The sequence below is a fragment of the Eleginops maclovinus genome, chromosome 10 (genome assembly GCF_036324505.1).
Source record: "Eleginops maclovinus isolate JMC-PN-2008 ecotype Puerto Natales chromosome 10, JC_Emac_rtc_rv5, whole genome shotgun sequence".
Lineage (NCBI taxonomy): Eukaryota > Metazoa > Chordata > Actinopteri > Perciformes > Eleginopidae > Eleginops > Eleginops maclovinus.
In genome coordinates this window covers 19,508,563-19,533,919 of record NC_086358.1, presented here as the reverse complement: position 1 = coordinate 19,533,919, position 25,357 = coordinate 19,508,563, and the positions used below count along the sequence as shown (strand labels likewise).

At 41.9% G+C, this 25,357-nt stretch overlaps 4 protein-coding genes across 4 annotated transcripts; 2 read left to right on the top strand and 2 right to left on the bottom strand.

The window, feature by feature from the left end:
* Window positions 1–349: 349 nt before the first annotated feature.
* On the top strand, window positions 350–803 carry LOC134871119 (histone H2AX-like). The gene is made up of 2 exons (XM_063893717.1): window positions 350–353; window positions 466–803. The coding sequence occupies exons 1-2, from the start codon at window positions 350–352 to the stop codon at window positions 801–803; spliced, it is 342 nt and encodes a 113-aa protein (XP_063749787.1).
* Window positions 804–8,984: 8,181 nt separating this feature from the next.
* LOC134870893 (high choriolytic enzyme 1-like) lies at window positions 8,985–9,782 on the bottom strand. The gene has a single exon (XM_063893398.1). The coding sequence runs from the start codon at window positions 9,780–9,782 to the stop codon at window positions 8,985–8,987; it is 798 nt and encodes a 265-aa protein (XP_063749468.1).
* Window positions 9,783–15,926: 6,144 nt separating this feature from the next.
* On the bottom strand, window positions 15,927–19,062 carry cabcoco1 (ciliary associated calcium binding coiled-coil 1). The gene is made up of 6 exons (XM_063893475.1): window positions 18,964–19,062; window positions 18,802–18,890; window positions 17,544–17,713; window positions 17,090–17,234; window positions 16,445–16,517; window positions 15,927–16,274 (listed from the first exon to the last, which is right to left on the bottom strand). Exons 1-6 carry the CDS (start codon window positions 19,027–19,029, stop codon window positions 16,194–16,196), a joined length of 624 nt encoding a protein of 207 aa, XP_063749545.1. The 5' UTR covers window positions 19,030–19,062; the 3' UTR covers window positions 15,927–16,193.
* A 1,007-nt stretch (window positions 19,063–20,069) lies between these two features.
* On the top strand, window positions 20,070–24,331 carry tmem26a (transmembrane protein 26a). Its single transcript, XM_063893716.1, has 8 exons — window positions 20,070–20,257; window positions 20,344–20,440; window positions 20,533–20,583; window positions 21,355–21,459; window positions 22,146–22,336; window positions 22,421–22,500; window positions 23,912–23,920; window positions 24,081–24,331. Exons 1-8 carry the CDS (start codon window positions 20,070–20,072, stop codon window positions 24,329–24,331), a joined length of 972 nt encoding a protein of 323 aa, XP_063749786.1.
* The last annotated feature ends 1,026 nt before the right edge of the window (window positions 24,332–25,357 follow it).

Sequence of the window (25,357 nt, the reverse complement as noted above, 5' to 3'; positions counted from 1 at the left end):
GCACGGCCAGGGATGCCATCAGGTCCAGGAGCCCTGTGTGCGTTGATCCTTTTCAGAGATCTACACACATCTGCACTGGTTAAAACCAGTGAGCAGGGATCCTGGGCCTTCTGTGCCTCCACACCCCGGGGCCTCTCAAAGCGTGCATAAAATGTGTCCAGTTCATCTGGGAGAGATGCAGACACTTCCTCAGCACCACTCGTTGTCCTTTTGTAGTCTGTTATTGTTTTTAGTCCAGACCACATATTTCTGGCGTTGGAGCCCTTGTAGTTCGACTCCACCTTGACCCTGTTTTGTCTTTTTGCACTGCTAATAGCTCTCCGGAGTGCATACCTGGATTTCCTGTGGAATGTGTAAGATGTTGAGTTGGTGAGTAGCATGAGACACGGCAGCCATCCTCGGCGCAATCTTGCTCTGTTCTCTTTCTTCTTCGTCTCGAAGAGTACCGTGATTGAAAATGTGCAGCAGAGACCAGGGCGAAAGCAAAGACTCGCTCCTCCCGTGCCGGGCTCCAGTTCCCCGTCAGCCGTGTGCACAGGCATCTGAGGAAGGGTAACTACGCCCAGGGTGTTGGTGCCGGAGCCCCGGTGTACCTGGCCGCTGTGCTGGAGTACTTGACTGCTGAGATCCTGGAGCTGGCTGGATACGCCGCCAGGTACAACAAGAAGACCAGGATCATACCCCGCCACCTGCAGCTCGCCGTCTGCCACGACGAGGAGCTCACCAAGCTGCTGGGAGAAGTGACCATCGCTCAGGGAGGCGTGCTGCCCAACATCCAGGCTGTGCTGCTGCCCAAGAAGTGAACAACCGGAACCCGCTTCAACAAACACCCATCCGATCATGATGTGCTCTAGGCTGGGAGAACAGTCCGAAGAAATTATTTCCACATCTGAGCACCACTTGTTGTTAATCATGAAGCACACACCTCCTCCCTTGCTCTTCCCTGAGTTTATTGTCCGGTCCTGGCGATGAATGGAGAATCCGTGTGGAGCAATGGCGGCGTCCGGTATCGTGGAGTCGAGCCAAGTCTCCATGAAAACCAAAACATTACAGGTCTTAATGTCCCGTTGAAATGCCACCCTGCTACGGAGTTCGTCCAGCTTATTATCCAGGGATTGGACATTTGCCAGAAGTAAACTCGGTAGAGGAGGCCTGTTTTCACGTTTCCTCAGCCTGACCAGGACCCCGGCCCGGGAACCTCGTGGTCTCTTCCTCCTGCGCTCCACAAGTAGAGCTCCAGCAGGTAAACACAGAGACTCTCCATTGTTTGCAGGTCGTCGTGGATTATTGCTGTCCAACAGCTGATGTGTAAAAGTTGTTCTCTATCATATTGGATGATTGCATGTTGCAAAAAAAAGTTTAAAACAACCAACAAAGTAAAACAATAAAAACACTAAGATGTGGAGTTGGTGAGGAGCTTGAGACACGGCAGCCATCCTCGGCGCCATCTTTCTCTATTCTCTTTCTTCTTCGTCTCGAAGAGTACCGTGATTGAAAATGTCTGGCTGCGGAAAAGGTGCAGCAAAGACCAGGGCGAAAGCAAAGACTCGCTCCTCCCATGCCGGGCTCCAGTTCCCTGTCAGCCGTGTGCACAGGCATCTGAGGAAGTGTAACTACGCCCAGCGTGTTGGTGCCGGAGCCCAGGTGTACCTGGCCGCTGTGCTGGAGTACTTGACTGCTGAGATCCTGGAGCTGGCTGGATACGCCGCCCGGTACAACAAGAAGACCAGGATCATACCTCAGGAGAGTTGTCTCCGTTATCAAGTTCTTGGGACGCTTTGTTGGATTTGAGCCCATCAATAGTCACAGAGGAGGAAGCTTAGCTGATTGTGTTATTTTAATGGTGCATCAACGTGGTCTAGATCTTGCAAACTGTCGTGGACAGTCGTATGATAATGCGAGCAATATGAGTGGAAAATATAGTGGATTGCAAGCCTACCTAAAAAAGAATCCAATGATTCACTATGTCCCATGTGCAGCCCATTCTTTAAACGTGGTCGGAGTGAACAGTATTGAGGGCTGTAGCGATGCGGTTGGCAATTATTTTGATTTTTTGCAGTCTCTGTACAAATTCGCCGCTGCCTCTACGCATCGCTGGGGCAAAGTATTTGGAGATTCTAACGCTCAAATAGAGCTTACTTTGAAATCCCTCTCTAGCACACGCTGGAGCTACCGAGCGGAGTCAACATAGGCATTGTGGCAAAATTACCAGCAGTTGCACGAAAGGGTAAAGCTTTTTTCCACAGATATGGATGAAAAAAGGGAGACACGTTCAAAAGCATGTTCACTCTGTAAGCAGTTTGAGACATTGGAGATTGCGTTCATGGCCACGTTTTGGGATACAATATTGTCACGATTCCATGCAACTAGCGCTATTTTGCAGCGCAGCGATGTCTCACTTGAGTGCGCTGGACTCACTACGTGATTTCGTTGCTGCACAGAGGGATCTTTTTAACAAATTTGAGAGGGCTGCCTTGAGTGTGACTGGTGTCAGCCAGGTGTACAAGATTGACCTTTGTCGTCGAAAGAGACGCAAGGCCTTTGCTGATGAAACAGCAGAAGAGGGTTTTGAGCTCGGGGGAAAACGCACATTTCAAATAGAGACTTTCAATGTTGCCATCGACACACTCACACAGAGCCTCAGACACCGTCTGGAGGCATACAGGGACTGGTATGACTTGTTAAGTGCGCTTTTCTTCGAAAAGACTGAATCGGATGCCTCTGTGACGCAGAAGGCCAGTGTTCTGGCATCTGCCTACCCATCTGATATGGATGAATGTTTAGGCGAACTAATCCAACTGAGGTCATTCATCAAGGCTGGGGATGATACAAGCCCAAAAGGACTGCTCAGACTAATTTTGGATTATGCCCTTGAGTCTATGTTTCCGAACGTGTATGTTGCGCTTCGGTTATTCCTCAACTGCAAAGGTGAGCGATCATTCTCTCTCCTGGGTCGGATAAAAAATTAATTAAGATGGCTATCGAGAGTGAGCTGACCAAGTCATTGGACTTTAATGCCATTGTCAATGAATCGTCGAAAGTCCGGAAGAGATGCGTTTAATGATAGCCTATTTAATACTTTTTAGCCTGCTTCACACAAACACACAAAGGTTTCAGATCATAACTTCTGTGTGAGTGAATTGTTCAAAAGTGATGTTTCATAAATTAAAATGTATTTTTAGCGCAACCTTTGTACCGCTGCTGATTTGTGCGTGAGTGCGGAGTTGGGTTGTGTGCAGATGCGGCGTGTGTGTTTGGGGGGGGGGGGGGAGGGCCTGGTCTCGTCGTCTGGGCCCAGGAGCCCACGGACTCATAATCTGTCCCTGGTGATGGTAAAGATGTTCACGAAAGGGAGGAGGTGGTTTTGGGAAGAGGTGAAGAAAATCAGGTTGGAGGAGAAAAATAAAAAATAAAATGGTGAACAAAGCACAGAAAAAAAAATCGAAAAAATTGTAGAGACAGGTGAAGTCAGTAAAACACAGGAAGAACATATGGAAAATGCATATGGTGAAAACAGGAGAGAAGAAAACATCGGGTGAGCAGGTGGAGGTTGCTGAGATGGAGGATGAAGAGGCGGCAACAGCGATAGCAAAAGAAAAGATTGCAACTAAACCCAGAATAAAAAGAAAACATGTATCAACTGTTGCAAAAAGCAGCAAAGTGGTGAGTGAGAGCAAGAAAGGAAGAGAGCAAGGGCAAAGGGATGAGAGTGGGGAATGTGTGTCGGACGGCAGTGACGTGATAGGTTTCAGTGACAGTCAAAAGGAAAAGATCTACAAAGATGAAATGATTAAAAACTATCTACTCCAGACAAAGAACCAGCATGGGGTAGTTGTAGAAGAGTATTTCCCTGATTTGGCCGTTTTTTGTTGCTCTGCCAAACTCCATCCAATCCAAAAAGAGGAGACTGGCTTCATTGAACAAGAAGTTTCGGAGATTAAAAAAAACTTGTGTATAAAGTAAGGAAACAAATAAGCAGCAATGAAGTTAAAATCCCATATGTGTGTTTTAATTAACTTATTTGTTTTTAGTATTGTATGCACATCACTCACAATGGACACTTTTAGAGTGGGAAGCTTAAATGTCAATGGAGCCAGAGAGCTAAGAAAGAGGGCTTTAATTTATCAAACAGCAAGTATAAAACATGTCGAGGTGCTTTTTTTACAGGAGATTTTTAATGAGAATGACTGAAAGAAAGAGTGGGAGGGGAAGTCATTTTAAGCCACAGCACCTCTCTCAGTGTAGGGGTGGGCTTCCTTCTCTCTCAAGTCTTTTAATCCTGTCTCACCGGAGGTCGAGCAGTTTATCAAGGGGAGGTTGCTTTTAATAAAAGCAAGGTTTGACCTTTTTACGGCTGTTTTTATGAATGTGTATGCTCCAACAAACGGTGCAGAGAGGAAGCTGTTTTTACAAAAAGTGAATGAGGTTTTAAACGGCTGTGCCACGGAGGATTTTTAATTCTTGGGTGGGGATTTTAATTGTACGGAAAATGTATCTTTAGATCGCAACCATGCAGAGCCACATCCAGCATCCCAGCATGCTCTGAGGCAGCTGGTCAACTCCCACGGCCTGGTGGATGTATGGAGAAGGATGCACACAGACAACAGGCAGTACACCTGGTCCCACATCCGAGAGAATAGGATTTCATCAGCCAGACTAGATCGCATTTATTGCTTTAAGCATCATTTTAATACTTTTAAAATGTGCAGTATACTCCCTGCTGGTTTTACAGATCACCCTTTGCTTTTATGTAATGTTTTTATTAGAAATGTTTTACAGAGAAGTGCTTATTGGCATTTTAATTCGGTTTTAACATTTGATAAACATTTTAAAGAGGCCCTTACTTATTTCTGGAGTGTTTTTAGACAGAGGAAAGGAGAGTTTAGCAGTCATAGGCAGTGGTGGGACCATGGTAAGACTGAGATGAGAATGCTTGCCCAACAGCACACCCTCAATGTCACACAGTATCATCAGATCTATGAAAGACCTGGAGAGTGATACAGTGGAACTAGAAACAATAAGCGAGTCCACAGGAGATCGAGGATATATTGAAATCCTCAAAGAGAAAAAGATGTCTCTAGCCAGCCTGCTTAAAGTTCAGGGTGCACTGGTCAGGTCCCGATTTTTAAGCATAAATGAGATGGATGCTCCCACTAGCTTCTTCTTCGGCATGGAGAAAAAAGAATGGACAGAAGGGGGTAATCCACTCACTGCTGTCAGACACAGGGCAGGAATTAACAGAGCCAAGCCAGATCAGGAGGCGAGCTGTGAGTTTTTATTCCACCCTCTACACAAGTGAGTATAATGAGGACGAAACGCTCTCAGAGGAGTTTTGTGCGGAACTACCTCAGGTCTCTGAGAAGGCCAACTCACAGCTCACAGCGCCGTTAACGGTGCAGGAGTTGCAGGCCGCACTGCAAGGCATGCAGGGACGGCGAGCTCCTGGTATCGACGGCCTCTCGGTAGAGTTTTTTAAAGCGTATTGGGACGTCTTGTCACATGATCTTTTAGACTTTTTTAATGAGTCTGGCCTCTGGCTCTATGCCAATGTCCTGCAGCAGAGCGGTGATCACGCTGCTGCCAAAAAAAGGGAACTTGCAGGACATCAAAAACTGGCGCCCTGTGTCTTTGCTGTGTGTGGATGACAAGCTTCTGTCCAAGGCTTTGGCCACCAGGCTATGGAGGGCTATTGAGCAGGTCATCCATCGGGACCAGACCTATTGTGTGCCCGGCAGGTCCATGGTGGACAATGTTCACCTAATTCGAGATGTTTTGGAGGTCTCCAGCTCATTGGGCGTTAATACTGGTCTGATTTCTCTAGATCAGGAAAAGGCCTTTGACCGCGTTGAGCACAGCTTCCTCTGGAAAGTAATGGAGAAATTTGGGTTCAGCGCTGGTTTCAAAGCTAAGATCAAGGTGTTGTACAATAAGATTGAGAGTGTGCTGAAGTTCAAGGTGGGCTGTGTGCTCCTTTTAGAGTGTGCGGAGGGGTCCGGTCGGGCTGTGCTCTGTCTGGGATGCTCTATGCACTCTCCCTAGAACCCCTCCTTTGCAAAATACGCTCCAAATTGCAATGGCTGTTTTTACCTGGTTTTAATGGAAACACGGTTTTATCTGCGTATGCGGACAACATCATTGTTTTTATAAGTGACCAGAAGAATGCAGACATTTTAATCAATACTGTGACAGATTTTAGTTCAGCATCGGCAGCGAGGGTCAATTGGAAGAAGAGTGAGGCCCTCACTGTCAGTGAGTAGCGTGGCGGTCTCCCAGTTCTTCCCCAGAGCATGACATGGGAAAGAGATGGCATAAAGTACCTGGGGGTGTTTGTAGGGAACACAAATATAGTCAGAAGAACTGGGAGAACGTCACAGAGAAGATTGAGGAAAAACTGTCCAAATGGAAGTGGCTGCTCCCGCAGATGTCTTTTAAAGGTAGAGTGTTGGTTTTAAACAACCTTGTGGCATCCCAACTGTGGCACCGCCTTACCTGTGTAGACCCTCCCTCAGGCCTACTGGCCCAAATACAAAAGAGATTGGTAGATTTCTTTTGGGATGGGCTACACTGGGTGCCACAGGGGGTGCTGTTTTTAGCTAGAGAGGAGGTGGGACAGGGCCTTGTCCACCTTGCCAGCGGAACAGCCACTTTTAGAATGCAGTTTCTGCAAAGGTATCTTACCGGCCCGGCTGATTTGGTGTGGAGAGATGTGAGCAGCTGCATTCTAAGACGCGTGAGCAACCTGGGGCTGGATGCTCTCTGTTTTTGACTGATTTAACCATTTTAAAGTTTATTTAATGCTTCAGACTATTTCCTGAAACACACAGTTTGATTGTTCCCTGTTTTATCGATATTAAGTCACAATAATTGTAACAAAAACATGCTATTTGAATGTACCAGTACAGTATGATAAATGTTCAAGGGAACAACATGTAAAGTGAGGGAACAAGAGAGAACTTAAACTAAAGGAAAACTGTGAGTATGTTTACCAGTATGATCATTACTGAGCAACAAGTCTGTTTGTTGATCGGGTTTGAGCTTAATATAAGATTGAAACAAATGTCAGTTAAATAATTCATCATCCCAGTACGGTAAGTCTCTACGCAAAACATTATAGCTAGCAAATAGAATGATATACTTCAAAGAATGGGTTGAACATAAAGTATGGAATGGCCAATTAACAAAAAATGTCATGAATTTGAAATGTTATTTCATTAATGATGAATTTGTTTACTATTGTTAAGACAGTTTCTTTGTACTTTATACACTTCATCAAACATGGACACAGAAACCCTCCAGCCACAAAGACAAAAGTCGTCCTCAGTCTTCTGCTGTTTGTTGCTCACAGAAATTCTGAAACTAGTTGAATTGTTAATGGAGCACTCTGATATGGAGAGTCCATGTTATATTATGTATCTGCAGTCTGGATGCCTGGCTATCATACTGGGCCTCCATCTCTGAGCGCCTGGACAGCTTTGCCAGATAAATACATGATGAGGCAATGATGTGAGGTCAGTGTGTGCTCATACAGAAAACATTACACGGTTAGAAGCGTTATATTTAGGGTTTCTGTTTTCTCTGGTGTTAATGCTTTTTGATGTCAGACTTCTCTTGACAGACATTTCTTCTTACATTTAACAGCTTTAATAAAGAATAATATATTCCAATTTGTATCTTCTCTAAAAACCGGCAGAAGCCACATGACCTGGAAGCTAAGGGAAGGAACTCATGATGTCCCATTCAGTCTCCAAAAGACAAGTTAGAGTTTATAAGTGAGTCTAGTTCTAAGACCAATTACAGTAGTCTACAAGGCGAATTCCAGCTCTGATTTGCGTTTCAAAGTACAAAAACGATGAAGCATGAGCCGGTTTTAAACTGTCATCTTGATACGAATAGAAACACACATTTCTCAGAAAATACATTATTAAAAAACACATCCAAGACGATTGTATAACATTGTAAAAAATACAAACCTGTGAATGCATTATAGTTTACTATGACTCTAAGACAGGGCTGTCCAAACTTTTTTCACTGGGGGCCACATAGACAAAGATATACTAAAGGGTGGTGCCCCTCACTCGAGGTGAGGTACAGTATATTATTAGGTCAATTATGCTTCAAACTTCAATATGCTTTAAGGAAAAAAAACAGCCTACAGCAAAGCTTTCCATAGGGTTTTATTTGTGTTGTGACAAAAAGCATTGCAGCTCATTCCTTAAAACAGAAGCCTCAGATTGCTGATAGTAAGTGGAAACAGGAAGGGTATATTCCAAGCTTGTTATGCTAAAAGTTTTCTGGGAGTTTGTTCCAGATATTTGGAGCCTAATAACTGAACGCTGCTTCTCCATGTTTAGTTCTGACTCTGGGGACAGAAAGCAGACCCGTCCCAGAAGACCTGAGAGTTCTGGATGGTTCATAATGCAGCAGGAGATTGGAAATGTATTTTGGGCCTAAACCATTCAGTGCTTTATAAACCAGTAGGAGAACTTTGAAATCAATTCTCTGACAAACAGGAAGCCGGTGTAAAGACCTCAGAACTGGACTGATGTGATCCACTCTGTCAGTGTTAGTGAGGACTCGAGCATCATCTATTCGTATTCATATTTGTACAAACTGTAAAGTCCACTGAGACAAATGTAACATTTGTGATATCGATTTAGGTATTTGTCCATTGGGCGGCAGAGGCCTGGGGGGTGCTGGGTCCCTGTGCTGTTCCCTGGTCCCCGGTAGCCTAATGTTATCTTTTTATTAAGAGATCATACAATGTAGGATTTAGATTGGAAGAGATTAAGCTCAGTATATCTAAGGTATTGATGAAAAGGTGGAATCAAATGAGGGAATGGAGACAAGTAATTGCTGCTCATCAACTTTATTTTTATTGAGGTTGCATTATATTATAGTATTTTGGACATGAGGGACATAATGATGTCACAGGACTTGAAAGGTGAATGATACATTTAGGTGTAGAAGGTTTGAAAATGAGGTTTTTAGCAGCCGTACAGCAAGTTGATCCTGGAGATGTCCCAATAGGACATGCCCCTCCTCTGGCCGATCTGCACGTTGGGGTTGGGGATAGGGGTGATGGCGTCCCTGCCGTGCTGGATGGAGAAGGCGCTCTTTCCGTAGTGCATAATGGAGGAGTAGTCGTAGGGGGTGTTAAGGTTGTTGGTGGCCTGCTTGTAGAAGTTGTAGGCCATTTGCGGGTTGATGTTCTCCCAGTTGATCCTGACGTAATAGTCGCGGTCGCTTCTGGTCTGCTCGTGCTGGAAGCCCAGAGCGTGGTTGATCTCGTGCTGGATGATGCCGTGGTAGAGGCAGCCCTGCTTGTTGAGAGACAGCACCTGTCGGCCCCCCGTTTTCCCCAGAGCGGAGAAACACCCGGCTTTGTTCTCGATGCTGATGTAGTCGTACTCGTTCTGACGGGGCACGAAGCGGAGGCAGGTGCTGCTGTGGAAGGCGTTCATAGCGTAGTCCATCTTCTGCCTCTCCCAGCTGGAGAACTCCCGGCTCACAGTGAAGGGGATCATCACCAGGCCGTTGGAGGCTTTCTTCCACAGGCAGCTCTGGGACCAGCACGTCATGGCGTTTCTAGTTTTGGGAACCAGCAGGTCTCCTTCCAGCAGTATCTCATCGGTCGCGTTGTTGGAGGTCAGGATCCTGGTAGTGATGTCGATGTCGTCTTGTTCGTCCACCTGGACCTCTTCTCCACTTCCTTCCTCCATGAGAGGATGTGCCTGAGAGAGGCCGAGCAGGAGCAGCAGGAGCAGGCCGACGGAGGGATTCATCTTTAGGTCTGGAGCTGCTGTGGAGCTGCTGTGGAGAGACTGCTTGGAGCTTGATGTTTGACTCACTTCAGTCCAGGCTCTTTATACTCTCCTCTACAGGTGTGTCTGCTGGAGGATTATGGGTTGTCTCTACTGCTAGGCCTAAGTAAAGCTGTTCAGGGAGGACTAACCAAACCAACCTGCTGTTTCAACACGGTTTGTTATCTCTGGTTATTAGATAGTTCAACATGTAAGGGTCAGTGGGTGGGGTATGTTAAGCTAGACCTCTGCAGACCTAAAGACCTTTGTGATACCAACCTTTATTTTGTTTTCTTATTTTGCAAGAAAGGTGACCAGTGCTGCACCTTGTATCTAAAGACATGTACTTAAACTGTGATTGCAGATTTAGATAACAACACAACTCTTTTTTTTTTTGCTTTCATGAAACAATTTAGACAAATGCACAGTTTAACATTAATGCAATAACTGGCCAAATACATGTGTGATCCTCTTCCTCCGAGTCGAATGTCCCTGTGTATTTATTATAGATTGTGTTATTTTGTGACATTACAATAAGTACCCGAGCATCTTCAGGACAATACAGCAGAAACAAATTGATCCAGTAAACTGACTCACACTCACCTGATCTGCTGATACATCATGTTTATCAAAAATATGTGACTCTATTCCCCCCATATCTGACACAATGACACTTTTATCAATTTTGAACGCTTATCTATTTTCTCCTACCCCCACACATATCATTACAACATCACACTCAAGTCAGTCAGAGGTACAGTAATGTATTTATGTAGTGCTGTTATTGAGGGATGAATTATTATAGAGAGCCATCTCTCAGTCGTATAAACAACATTCATAATGCCTGAGAGGATAAGGAATACATTTACATTGAGACAGAGGGTAATGGAGTCACTGGATGGATCGGTCTAATGAATAGTTAATACAAAGTACAAATGAATAGTTGAAATGGAGCGTGTGACTCATTGATAACTGGACCCAATGACCATTTTTAAACAGATGAAAGCACATATTTTTAGAAGCAGCTCTTTAGTAGTGACCCAAATTCAAATGGTCTTTAAATCCTTATTATGTATTTATTTTGATATTGTTTTATTTATTCTATAGAGTTTTATTCATAACATTTATTTTATGATTTATTAGGGACATTCCCTTTAAGTTGGTCTTTTAATCTTGATCGTCATTTATTTATTATTATTTTAATTTTTTTTATTGTTGTATTTATTGTATGTAATTTATGCTGTTATATTTGTTTGTATTTATTCATTTCGTCCTTTATTTTACCAAGAGGGATCATTATTTCTGTGAATGCACACTAGTAGTATTGCAATGTATTTCCATTAAGAGTACGGGTTTGTGCGTTTTAAATTTAACGTGCAAAAAAATGTTTTAAATAATTGTAGAAGGAATTATTTCATGTTAAGGAAATACTACATTTTCTGATTATTTGAATATTTGCTTTTAATGTTAGGGATATTCATTTAGCCTATGTTTCACCAACATTACTTTTAAATGTTAATTTTAGCATTTTTATATATTGGAGGCTGGTTAAAGTCCCACTGTAGTCAGCATGTGGTTGTGACCCTGGGCAAGACACCTCACCCCAAAATTGCTCCTGTGGGGAATGTCCACAGTACAGAATGTAAGTCGCTTTGGATAAAAGTTTCTCACAAGTGACATGTAATGTAATGTGTTACGCCCCACCCTAAAGGTGACCCTATGGGGCTAACACAATTCCACCACTGACCCAAAATACAACATCATAACACAGCTTAAAATCATCAAATCCTTAAGAATTATTACAATCAACATGAACGTGAAATGTTCAAAGATGCATCTTAGGAGGAGAGACCGAGCAACAGCAGTCCCCACGCACAGAGGCCTCTCCCTTATATGAACTGGAGCTTTTGACCTCGTCTGAACTTCGTTGCAGCAACGCAGCACACCTGGGCAGAGAAACTGGAGAGAAAAGTAACAGTGAATACACACAGCCGTAACCAGCATGAATATTTTGTTTAAACTACATGTTATGGTGTTCTGTGTTTTACAAGAACATTTGGTCAGTTTTCAGTACTTTGAAGCTTGTCTGATCTGCTCGTGTCTGACCCGATAATGTTTTTTTCGAGTTACATTAAAAGCCCTCTAGCTTCTCAGTGTGGTCAAGCTATTAAACAAAAAACAGGGCTGTTCACATCCTTTTTTATTATATACCATCTGGTGTTTCAATAATAGCCCAATGTTTACCTTGTAGAGAACTCCTGAGAACAGTACCAGCTTACTCCTTTGTTTACAACAAAAAGCTTTAACATAATTGCCATAGAAAACAATAACATAACAATGGAGTGAACAATTCATCCCTGAACAGACTTGAAAACATATGGAAAGTGGACTGCTACTTGGAGAGGTCCCAGTTCAACTCCTAGGCCCTGCTGTGGTGCCCTTGAGCAAGGCACCGGACATCCCCATTGCTCCCCGGGCGCTCCACAATAGCTGCCCACTGCTCCTAGTACTAGGATGGGTTAAATGCAGAGGACACATTTCACTGTGTGTGCTCTGCTGTGTGCATGTATGTGCATCCTTCTATTCTATTGAACAACCCCACGTTCCCCTTTTTTTCAGTGCAAGGGCGTCGTAGTGGGTGGGACTGACTACCCAGGGCCCAGATGGGGGGAGAGCCCTTGAATGGCATGGAGTTAATGTTTGTTTGCACATTTTATTTTGTAGATAGTGTCATAACTCAAATTAAACTAGCTCAATAAAATCAGTTGAGTGATTGAATTTTGTATGCAAAACCAAATGGTGAAGGCTGTCTGGGGCCCCTCTCACCCCTAACAAAAGGAGGAAAATGGTTTACTAGTCCTCCCCTGCACTAGGATTTGTTTCGTTATGCTTAAGCCCCGCCTGCCAGCCGCTGGTCTCAGCTCCGTCACATGAATGCAGGAGGGGAAATCACTCTCTGGTTTCAGCTTTTAGAGCATCTGACATCTTTTATGATTTAATGATATAAATAAGGGCTATTCAAGTGTTCGTTCTGGAAAGTTGATTTACCTCAAAAAACTCATGTTCATCACTTTCTCTATGTAGTGATTGGAACCCTTTTTTTTCCTTTTTAGCTTTTTCTTATACCATGGGAAAGATAAATATTTAAACAAACATCAAGAATGTTCTCTTAAGCATGATACTCCAAGCAAACCTCATTCAACCAGAGTAAAGTAATTGTACGCTAGGTTTGAAGAGGGTTGAAATGTGTATTATTACTACTAACTATACCCTAATAACCACTACAGATTCACGTGTACAGTTGTTGGCTTAATCATTTGTAAATACATTTCAAACGATTCATGAGAGACATGGATCGAAGAGATGAAGGGGGCCCACAAAGACAGCTTATGGGGCCCGGAGTTTTGTGCTATGCCCCTGACTGGACCTTTCATTATGCTGACTATTTATTTATTTCCCATTTCTTAACTCATTTTCAATCCACTGATTTATTCAGGCATATATCGCTGTTAGGATTCCTCACATGACAGGAGCACCTGTAATGATCTGTAAAACCTGTAATGAAAATCTGTGTTTCTGAAATGTGTGATATTGCCACAAGAGGGCAGAACACATTTCACAATTATTCATACACACTCAAACATCAGACACAGATCATGGGATGGGAGAGGATAAAGTGGGGTTAAAGTCTTATTTTAAAACCACCAAAAGACTGCTGAGCCCTTAAAAGAAAAAAAAACAACCTTTGATCTGGGATCCTCTTTCAGATCATGGGTTTAGTTTGACAGCTGCACAGTAATGTTGGGTTCACTCAGCACTGCACAGGTACTGTTAAGAGACTAGTTGCTGATAGCACAGCTTAAGGTATACCGTCTGTCTCTAAGAAGTTGATGGAACCCAAACTGAGCTAAAGCCAGTTCTGAGATTATATTCAGCTGGTGGACACACACACAACTACTGATGGAGAAAGTGGCTTTGTGTCTGCTACACATCCTTGCTTACCCATTCACAATGTCCGCTTTCTAAAATATGTAAATCTGGACAGCTTGTTTTGCAAAGCTGGCCTAAAAAATGTAAAATAAATAACTTTTAGTATACTAATGTAAGCTTGTTGGAAAGTATTCAGAGTCTGTTTGAAATGGGGTTTGTTATTTTCATAGGTTTTATTGACAATGTGTACAAATATATAGAATATGCAAACTCATCTTCTACATTCAAAACCATTGACCATGACATTGCATAGACTGGAACATTCAATTAGCATTAAAGGAACCACGCTAAACTGCTTTAAGTCCTATTTATCAGAGCAAGTATGTACATTTTAACAATGAAGTCTCCAAACTAATTCATGCAGTTCCACAACATTCTGAACTTCCCAATTTCCATTATGGATTAACATACTGATTATTTTAAATGATATAACAAATACTTGTCTGTTTTTAGCCAGGCTACTGTCTAACTACAGAATCTCAACAACTATTGGATTGAATAGAAGTTACATTTGAAAAGACATTCATGATCCACAGAGGATGACTCCTGCTGGTGTTTCTCTCTAGCTCCACATTGGGATTAGCGTTGGTGGTTTTGAGCGAGAAATCTCCTCAAATAACAGATAGATTCTTATTAAGAGTGAATCAGACAAGCATGTTTTGCTTACTTACACATAAATATAACATTTTTCATTGACACACTTTGTGTGCATGCTGTATGATACCAAATGATTTTAAGATGAAACCAGTGAGTGTACTAAACTTTGATCAATTATATTTCAATATACCATTGAAGTATCCCCTGTCCTCACTTCACTCAGTTTATTATCAACATAATGTAGTTGCAATACTAACGGCCCTACAGCAGAGTTTAATTTATTATGCCACTGTATATTTCAAAATAAAGCTGTTCCAACCCACTGATGGGGCCAGTCCTCTCTCCAATGATAGATAGAATCGGAGGATGAAACCCTCTTTATTGTCACATACATGCACACAGCAGAGCACACACAGTGAAATTGGTCCTCTGCATTTGGGAGCCACATGTAAACTCAGATGTCTTCCCCCCTCTCACACAGAAAGCTTTTCATATCTGAGCCATCCTATCACCGCAGTTGGAGATTTTGCCTTGATAAAAGCTTCCTAAATAAAACATGTAGGGATTATTATTACACTAAAGGAGAGTAGTAAGGGAAGCAAACAGGAACAGCACAAGCAATCTGTGACTGGCTAAAAACAGATGTCCCCCTCAAACTTTCATGCTTGATGGAAGGCTGAAAGCACTTTTATTTATAATCTAGAATTCCGCAGATACACTCGGGACAAACAGGAGTGTACTGCTCACCCATCGGAGTTCAACTTTAGAGATGATATCAGACATATATTTTTTGTGAATTTAACATCTACCCTGCAGGCTGACATACTGACACATTACATTTCTGAAATGGCTGTATAGTTTATAGAATACAATCATTTCATCTTCAGATATAAGCCTTTGCATTATTCATAGATGCTAAATCCCATCTGAAATTCATGCATTCTTGTCTGCATTATTAATACGCACTGCATCTGTGGTATGTCTGTACAGTTTTCTAAGATAACATCCAACGTCTTTACCATATCTATATTCAACATTTAAATGAGATCTTTTTCTGAATTTGAAAGAATTAGAATTTTTCTGCAACAGTCGCAAGGTCTACTTTACATTTCAGTTTGGGCAGCTTTAGAGGTGTTGTTGTATTTTATTTAACTGACGGAGCCAGGCTAGCTCTTCCTACTTCTTCCAGTCTTTATGCTTAGCTACGCAAACCATGTCCTGACTTCAGTTTTGTATGTAACACACATATTGTTTTGAGGTCATTTTAAAGGCATATCTGCGGGACCACCCTTTTCTCATTTACTAAACCCTTTCCACTGAGGTGGTTCGAGGGCCAGTATGGAGCCGAAACACATTTTCTGCTCCTTCATTTCTTTGGCTTTTTACACGTATGAAAGGCTGTATAATAAAAAAAAGTGTTATCTTTAAGCTTTTCTTTTGTTGTACAGGAAAATAATGTTTGATGTTTTTACTACAGACACAAAGGAAAGCAGAAGCCAATATGCAATGCCTGTCATGACAAACAACATATGAAGCAACTTCTTTTAATTGTTTTAATGTTGTGTGAACAGGTAACCATCAGTTGTGAAGCATGTAAAAATGAAAGGCAGACCTTAAAATGTAAAACCTTCTGTGTCGTTGTTGAATACAACTGGGCCTACTTCATAACACATATATAGTAATTATTATATGTGAGACGATGTGGATTATGTAAAATATATTAAAACTGAGGACAAAAAGTGGGTATGATTAGGATTGCTCATGCCATCTCTCCATCCTTATATACAGATAATGCCACAGAGCCATTTATTGGGAGAGGAGGTGAGAGGGGATGCCTTCCTCCATCGGGGTGAAACCATCCTGACAGCTGAACACCTCAACGTTCCTCTGGAAAACAGCATCAAATATTATTAAAATGCACACACACACACACACACACACACACACACACACACACACACACACACACACACACACACACACACACACACACACACACACACACACACACACACACACACACACACACACACACACACACACACACAATGCCTCACCTCCACGCCTGTGAGCAGCTCCTCTCTGGATGAGGAGAAGAGAAGCTGGTAGAGTGTGTATTTCTGAAACAAACTGCAGCAAACAGAATACACAGGGTCAGGTGTGTCACTTTGAATTATTAAACACTTCAGTCAAAGGGAACGCAGAGCTATTCCACAAACATCATACAGTATATCTGGAAGCATACAATAAAACCACAGGACACCTGCTATAATTATTTCAAGTGTTTATAAAAGAACCATAAAAACATCATAAACTTAGAAATATATTCCTGATATTATGATCAGATTCTAGGGTTCAACTGCCTAATCCTGCCTAGTGTATGTCACCTGTGTGTTCAAAGTAATATGACCACAGTATGGGGCTAATGATTGGGCCATTAACAGGGAAAATGGGGTCCCTGTGTCCAAAATGGGACTTAAGTTTGTTGGTTAATGTAGTGTAACCTACCCTAACCTACATGGGACCTGGATGGTTCAAATGAAAGGAGACGTTTTATGTGATCACAGAAAACCCATGCTGGATAGGATTTAGATTTGTTTTGCATTTGTATCCTTTCCGGTGATTCTGAATGATTTAAACTCAAAGCTTAAAAATCTAGATTTAATCTGTGAATGCTAGAGCGGTATAAAGATTCCACTGGCCTGTTTCTAATGTAATTTATGAGTGCGGTCGCTTCTTCTCTGGTCAGAAGTGGTACGGTGTCTTCCTCTGAAGTTGAGCATTGGTTGGCAGCACCTAAGGCCTTAGCTAACTCCAGCATGTTCTCCACCAAAGACATCTGCTTCTCTGCAATATGACAATAAAGCACAGATTAATGCTGCAGTTCTGATGTATTTGATAAGATAAGTGGTTGTATAATGCACTTACATAACTTCCTTTTCTGCATTAATGCCACATAAAGTAAATTAAAATATAAGAATACAAATTAAATCTCTGAAAGGTGAGGAAGAATTGTATAAAATCATGAACACATAGTAATAGTGCAGCAGACTTTGAACTAACCATGATGTGGCTGTAGATTATTTTTCCTAAACTAGAATGTGGTGCTTGACAAGTATTGTTTGCCTGTTATCTCTTTGTCTGTGTCCTCCTCACCTCTGATGTTTTCCAGCAGCATGTAAAGCACAGCCATGGTGAAGGAAGTCTGAGGAGGGTCGAAGTTAGCCTCCCTGGCCCACCAGAAGCCACACACATAGTAATCCAGCAGGGCAGCTTCCTTCATACACACCTGATGATTCCTGAAGCCCAGAATCTCCTTCAGCTCACTACAGACAACACGGAGCAGACACAGATCAACACTATTACACTGCACAGTAATTATGCCAAGAAAGTTAACAAAGTGTTAATAAATCATCAGGGTCATAGAGAGGTACTGAGGTCATCTCAGTGTGTTTAACTTTCTTTGGTGAATTTCTCAGTTTTAGAAATCAAAGAAGAGTTTGCATTCTACAATAAAATCGTACACATAAATGAAATGATGCACGCATTCTAATGAAAGAGATTTACAATTAATATTAGATTACTTAACCACATGTTAGCCTTCAGGACTGCAACTGTTTATCACAAACACTATAACCACAACCCTTGACCACCATTATACTCACGTACAGTTGTGGAAAGTAGCTAAGTACATTTACTCACGTATATTAATCTACACAGTATTTCCCATTTTTATATTTAGCAAACATTGAAAAACCATTACACTAAAATGCTCTTACTTGTATAAAAATAGGATTATAACCATTATCATAAAATACTGTGAAAGATCCTTTCTGTGTGACAAGTACTTCTATTTGGATATTTAAAGTACATTTAGCTTATAATACTTTTTGTACTTATTCTGAACTGGGCCATTTTCCAGAATGAGTACATTTTGTTGTTTAAGTATATTTGATTACTGATACTTTTGTTCTTCTACTAAACTACACAATTTAAATCAGGTCTTAAACTTGCAATGACGTATTCTTAGACCACAGTATTTGTACTTTTGCTTAAGTAATGGAGTACTTCTTCCAACACTGCTCAGTTAGACGTTGAACCATGGACTTTAGTGTAGCGATCATGCGCAGTGTGCGGAAGTTCTAGCTGCCTGTCCTAAACACTCCAAAAGTAGTTCAGTTCCTGAGCTTTTGTAAACACCAGGGTGTCTTAGAAGTCATAACACCTCGGGCATTACAGTCATATCATTTTGATATAATGAAAGTAATTCCTCTAAATGTTCTGTCCCATTAGCGACGACACAGACAGTGGCAGCAGTTGTATGTGCTAAATAGCCCACACTTAGCTCAGTGTTAACCCGATATGTTTACCATGTTGCTAAGCTAGCGTTAGCTCGGTTTCTGACGATACTTACAGCTGAAGTTCTTCCGGAGTTTTCTTCAGCAGCTCGTGGACCTGCTGCTGTGTCTGCGCGTGCCACTTCAGGAACACTGGCTCCTCTTTCTGAGGAGAATGAGAAAACATGCGTTAGTTATGTCGAATAATTAAACACCTAACATACATGTTCATTTATTACCTGTAGCGTTTCATCCTTTACTTTAGCTAGCTCTTTCTTCTCACGACGTGTCGACCCCGAGGACATGTTGACGCTCTGGTCGTTGCCATGGCAGCAGCCCATCGACTCAGCTGTTGTTTGTCCACGACGATGATCACACACCTTTATAGAGTCTGTTATGGATCAGAGTTACATTGGCCATGAGTGTCCGGTTCTGCTTTATAACTTTTATAATGTTTTAGTTTTTTCAGGCCTACAATTAAACCACATTTGGTTTACAAAAGTGTTTTAATAACTGACATATTCTATGCTTTTATTTTGACGGTATGCCACTTCTTGATCTGGTCTTCTACTTGATAAAAAAATATCCCAATACAATAAGGCTTATGTAGTGGGGAAGGTTAACTATTTTAACACTATAGCATCATCACTGAAGTAATATAGTTCAACTTAAGTAAAATATTTTGATCATAGTTTATTTCTCTTTCTGATCAATGTTTTGCAAGCCCTCAATTACAGTCACGTAATAAAAAAAAACAACCTGCTGCCTAATATTCTGCACAACATAGCAGAGAAATGTCATATTTAAAACAAATGGCTAGTTTTACCATAGTTTTCCTACGCACAAGAAATTACAAATATTGTTAAAGCCTGAAAAATCAATTACTGTAACCAACTACTATAATTTTGCTGCATATAAATGTTTGGTTCAATTTTTTAAAGGCTCATTCAATTCTTAGGTGGTCATAGTTATTTTGAACAAAGATTAGTCAAAACAGGTGCATTTGTTGGGTACTATTTTTAATCCACATTCTGTTTGGTAGTGAGTGGCAGCAGTGTATGTGTGATAGTCAAAAAGTGTAGTCAAAATGCAAGTGCTAGTGTGGTTCAATTTTGTTTTGAGGAGTGTAGCTCTATGGTACAAAAAAAGTATGTGCTAGTGGTTCTGCAGGGTTAGTGTTGCCAAATTGGCTGAACAGAGCAGGTATTAGAGACCAACTTCAAGTCTGCTCTCTGGAGGCGGGCCCCAACTCCTTCAGACCTCTCACATATAAGCGCTCCGTCCCCACAGCAGGCAGACTGCCACAGCTCCAGCAGTCTGCTTCACAAACTCAGAGACCTGAGTCATGTTCTTCAAGTTCATCTGTGCTGTGGTGACCAGGTCTCTGTTTCTGCTGCTCTCACTCATGGGAGTGTGGAGGGTGGTGTGGGTGAAGGATGATGGACTCTACTGGCTCCTCACCGGCCTCTGGCTGCCTCTGGTGGTGGAGATGATCTTGACTCTGAAGAGGAGACGGGGAAAAGATTACAAATGGTATTCAGTTTATTAAAAGTTGCTTGTTGTAATGAGAATAAGTTAAGATTATACCCATCTTTGTGTAATTGTGTCTTTCTCTGCAGGTTTTCTCCTGCTATCTTACTCCTCCTCGTCAGTATCATCCCATCTTTATGGATTTTAGAGCTCCACCACCAAGAGAACAAGTCCACCGACTCGAGGGTATAATCCATCTTCTATCATATTCTCTTCCATCCTAAGAGTTTAATGACATGTGCTTCTTAAAGATGTTCATTCAGTTTTTCTCATTCTAGTGTGAAAGACTTGACTCTACCGAAAATATCAAGAGTATTTTTAAACTTCAGGTAGGTGTCAAAGCTTTATCAACATTTTAAGGTTAAATTAATTTCAAATAAAGCAGAGAACAGGACAATTTGTAACCATGTTGTATGTTAAACTGTATAAGTTATACATGTTTCGCAACAGTAGCCTGTTGTTTGGCAGTGGAGGGTAGCGGCCCCCGGAGATAAGTAAAGTTCAACATGGCAGTTTCAATGTATACTAACAGTTTTCAGTCAAGCTAGGATAACACTACCTTACAGTATTTCTGCACTTTTGCCGTTGCTTTCCATTTCGTCACACATTGGTCTAGACAGTGGTGCTCTTTCCCTGCGCAGTGTTTGGTAATGCTGATTCATCTCAAAGAGGCTGTTGTGAGGCTGCGGGTATTTTTTCCTCTTTTAACACCAGCACATTCATAGAAGTGGTGACCGCTTTAAAGACCCGGCACACCCTCAATTAAAACAATAACATGAAAAGTCTGGTAAAGTAATCTTTGTGTTCACCATGTTTTATTCCCCTATTTTCACTTAAACCCACAGTACTTCTCCTTTAACCTTTTCACAAGTATAAAAGTTTAAAGGAACATGACAGCATGTGTCAGTGAATATGCCTCTGTAAAAGAGCGAAAACTTCCCAAAAATGTGGCATATATTTATTAAAGAGTAGTAAATAATAAAACATTTCCCAGTTTGGGAAACAGGGGGACATGCAACACTACAGTAAGTAGGCTGATCCCGTGGGTTTTAAGGTGGGACTTGAAAGTTGTGATTGTGTCAGACTGGGATGTGTTCCAGAGTCTGGGAGCAGTGCAGCTAAAAGCCAGAGCACCCATGGTGACGAGGCGTGGGGCGGGGACAGATAGTAGACAAGCAGAAGATGAGCAGAGGGAGCGAGAGGGGGTATCTTGGGGCCAGATAGGTGGGGTCCAGGTTGTGGAGAGTTTTGTATGGGAGCAGGAGGTTTTTGTAATCAATCCGGTGTTGTATAGGGAGCCACTGCAATTGGATGAGGATGGGGGTTATGTGGCCAGAAGACTTGATGCGGGTGATGATCCGGGCAGCAGAGTTCTGAATGTTTTGGAGTTTATTGAGGAGTTTGATGGGGAGGCCTGAGAGGATGTTATTACAGTTGTCAAACCAGGACTTCAGTGCTGGATTGAAACAGGGATGGGCAGAGTCTGGAGATATTTTGTATATGAAAGAAAGCAGTTCGAGTGATGTTTTTTTATGTGGGGCGCAAATGAGAGCTGATGTGATGAGGAGCTGTCCAGGATGATGCTAAGGCTCTTGACTTGGGTGGATTGGGAACAGGGAATCCATCGATGATTAGGAAATTCCTGCTCATCCAGCTCCTGATATATGGAGGCAAGTGGTGAGAGAGGTGGGTGGCGGGGCATTGTTGAGTTTGGGTGATATGTAGACCTGTGTGTCATCAGCATAACAGTGAAATTGGACATCGGGGTGTTGGAGGATAGTACAAAGGGGAAGGAGGTAAATGATGAAGATGTCTGCTTTTATCTTTGTTCCCAGCTCTCATGGTCACCTCGTGTTTCTCTGCATAATTTATTTCTCTGTCTGCAACACAGTCCTCAGTGTGTGCCAACGACTGGATCCTTGCTCTGCATCAAATCCTGCTCATCCTACTGATCATAGGGAAGTGGCTGCTGCCGGCTGCCGGAGAACTGACCAGAGACCAGCTCTCCCAGTTACTGCTCATCTTCGTGGGCACAGCCGCCGATATACTGGAATTCACCTCGGAAACACTGACTGACATCAAGTGGGTAACAAGACGGGGGAGGGCAGGAGGGAAGGTGTTGACTTAACATTGAGGTGAAATCAAACCTGTGTGTGTGTGTCAAAGGGACTCCAGTCCAGCCATGGTGTACATTATTCTGGGTGTGTGGACGTGGAGCATGCTGCAGTTTCCGCTCCATCTCTCAGGTACAGTAATTGCACAAACATGGCTTAAAATAGTATTTTGTTTCTGGATTAAAAACTGAGAAATCTTCCTCCAAATTGAGGACTAGAGTCTGAGAACCACTGCTCTGCACAAATACATCTCCACACATGTACTCCACACTGACAAATGCACTGGTTATAGATGACAATAACATACATTTTAAAGGACAGCTCTCCCTAGAAGCTATTAACCTAGAAACAGATTCCCCATGGCTCTACAGAACAGACGTATTGTTTTGTTTCCAGCTCATAAACTTCCACCCCCCCAGCCTCATTTCCTTCAGCAACAAAGTTCAAATAAAACCACTGTACACTATCTGACCTACATCAAGCCTACAGACACAGTTAGAGAGTAGCTGGTGGACGCACAGTATTAACCATGAGTTGGTGGAGACAACCCAGAGGTAAAAGAAGAGAGAAGATTGGATGTGTTTTATCAGAAAAACAAATAAGAATATTGAACAGCAATGCCTCAGAAGTGCAGAGGGAGGAAAAATACAAACATCATTCGCTCAAGAAGTACAGATACTCTTGTTTAAACATACTCTGGTAAAAGTTGAAGTACTGACTAAAGTAAAAAGTAAAATAAGTATGTACAGTAAAGAACAATGGGCTTTGAAATATACTTGGGTAAAAAGGAACCATACTATAACTAACAGTTGTTTTATAGAACCTCTCCCTCAGGTAGGACATGGGTGATTAAGCATGTCTCTGTTCTCAGTCGTTTGGGAATCTTCACCTGTCTCTGTCTCTTCCTCTTCCCTAACGTTAGACGTTTTTCTTGTTGCTTTCTGCCTCGCTTCGTTGAATTAGCTTCGTAGGCTACTGCCGTGGTTTTATATAAGGCAGCGCAGTTGCTTCCTGCCGACTGCCGCCATTATCACAGCTCATAGGAGGATGGGAAACGCCTCAAGCTGAGTTCTCATTGGTTCCTCTTCTTTAGAGAAGACCACCAAATGATGGATATCATACACAGATAGAGTTTTCTGTATGACATTAGGTTGATGTAAGAAGAAAAAGCAAAGAGTTGTTCGAAAAATACTTTTTGGAGAAAGATAAGATAAAATGGACCTTTCTTTATCCCCGTAGGGAAATTCAGGCATCCTGGCAGCAATAGAATAAGAAGAAACACAGATATGACACATGGAATGTGCAAGGGAATAAAAATAATACAATTACATTTACACACAATGAAATAAGAATAAGCATGTATTAACAGTGTCACTAGAAATAACAGGAGTTTAGCAATGATCCGGTGAAGTAAAGTACTGATACCAGAAGAATCTACTTAAGTAACAAAGTATTTGTACTTCACTATTTCCTATCTCTGCATAAGTGTGAATCTAGTTTTGAATGATGCTGATCTCGACTAAAGCCCTGCTTGTGGCTCCAGGAAACACCGGTAAGATTAACCTCACAGCAGTTGTTAAGAAGAGCAAATGCTCCAAAAATGGCGTAGCACTAGGTTGTATAAAAAGTAAGATGACACACATCTTTTCTATGGCATATTACAACCGAGCTAACAGAGTTGAATTGAAATGATTTCCTCCTTGGTGTCACAGTAATGGCTGCGTCCTCTGATCACTCCTCGGAGCCCGCCCCCTCCCTGCTCTCTCACATCAGGACTGATATCTGGAGCACTGTGGAGGCTCTGCTGATCCAGGACGGGCCGTTCTTGGTGGTCCGCCTTCTCGTTATGATCTACTTCAATGTGGTTCACCAGATGCTGATCTTTTTCGCCATTAAAAACCTCCTGGTGGTCATGCTCAACATCTACCGGTTGGCCGTCCTAATCTGTGACAGGAGCTCCTGAGTATAATCATAGGAAAGCAGGCTACCGTAATGACTTTACTATACACACTGCTGTCCCGCTGTAGTGTGTCTGCACTTTTTTTAACTTCAAACCGCATGTATTCAGTATGTACATTTCTTTTAAATAAAATATGCTGCAATTTTCTTAAAAAAGCCTTCCATATTGTTCTCAATTCGGATTATGCATACACATATGAAGTTTGTGCATATCAACCTCTCTCTCTCACACACACACACACACACACACACACACACACACACACACACACACACACACACACACACACACACACACACACAGTAGACAACATTGCACCAAGAAAACAGTTGGCAAAAGGTGTTGGAGACCAGACAAATGCCTAAAGTTATTTTTTAGGCAAGGGGCATGAAATTAGAGATGTAGATGGAGGGGAAATAAGTGGCACACAATACATGTCCGGTAAGAATGTGTTTCTATCAGAGAAAGCTAAAAAAAAAATGTCAACCTTACCAAAATGCTCCCACAGAGAAGAGGTCAAAGGAGGTCAAAGGACATCAAGAAGTTGCCATTTGATTATTACAACATACTAAGCAACATATTATCTGAAAAATACTGTATACCAGGGATCCTTAGGTTCCCTAGCTTTCATGCGGCCCTTATAAGATAAGATTTATCTTTATTAATCCCTGTGGGGAAATTCAGGAGTTTAAGTAGCAACAGAGTGAGAATGAAAAACAGGACAGTACGGTTTCTCACAGGATAATAAAATAAAATAAAATCAAAATTAAATCAATTTATCAAAGAGGCCTGGGTCAATGGGGCCCTTTGCTGCAAAGAAATCCCAACTCTATTATCTTTATTATCTCCATAATAAAGCCAAATATAATTTTGATAAAGAAATAAAGCAGATAAGGTGGTTTGAGATTTTTTACGTGGCTTTCTTGGTTATCTACACTCAAAGTGTCCTAAAATAACCGACTGGAGCAGCCTTAGTGAAACATACAGTAGGATTACTGTGAACTTCCCACTGTTTCCCCTGATGTTGGA

Coding starts and splice junctions, on each gene's coding strand:
- LOC134870893 (XM_063893398.1), bottom strand. CDS start 9,782: ATGAATCCCTCCGTCGGCCTGCTCCTGCTGCTCCTGCTCGGCCTCTCT.
- tmem26a (XM_063893716.1), top strand. CDS start 20,070: ATGTTCTTCAAGTTCATCTGTGCTGTGGTGACCAGGTCTCTGTTTCTG. Junction 20,441..20,532: donor ACAAGTCCACCGACTCGAGG/GTATAATCCATC, acceptor TTCTCATTCTAG/TGTGAAAGACTTGACTCTAC. Junction 22,337..22,420: donor GAAACACTGACTGACATCAA/GTGGGTAACAAG, acceptor TGTGTGTCAAAG/GGACTCCAGTCCAGCCATGG.
- cabcoco1 (XM_063893475.1), bottom strand. CDS start 19,029: ATGTCCTCGGGGTCGACACGTCGTGAGAAGAAAGAGCTAGCTAAAGTA. Junction 16,518..17,089: donor ATAAATTACATTAGAAACAG/GCCAGTGGAATC, acceptor TGTTTGCTGCAG/TTTGTTTCAGAAATACACAC. Junction 16,275..16,444: donor AGCTGCTCACAGGCGTGGAG/GTGAGGCATTGT, acceptor GCTGTTTTCCAG/AGGAACGTTGAGGTGTTCAG.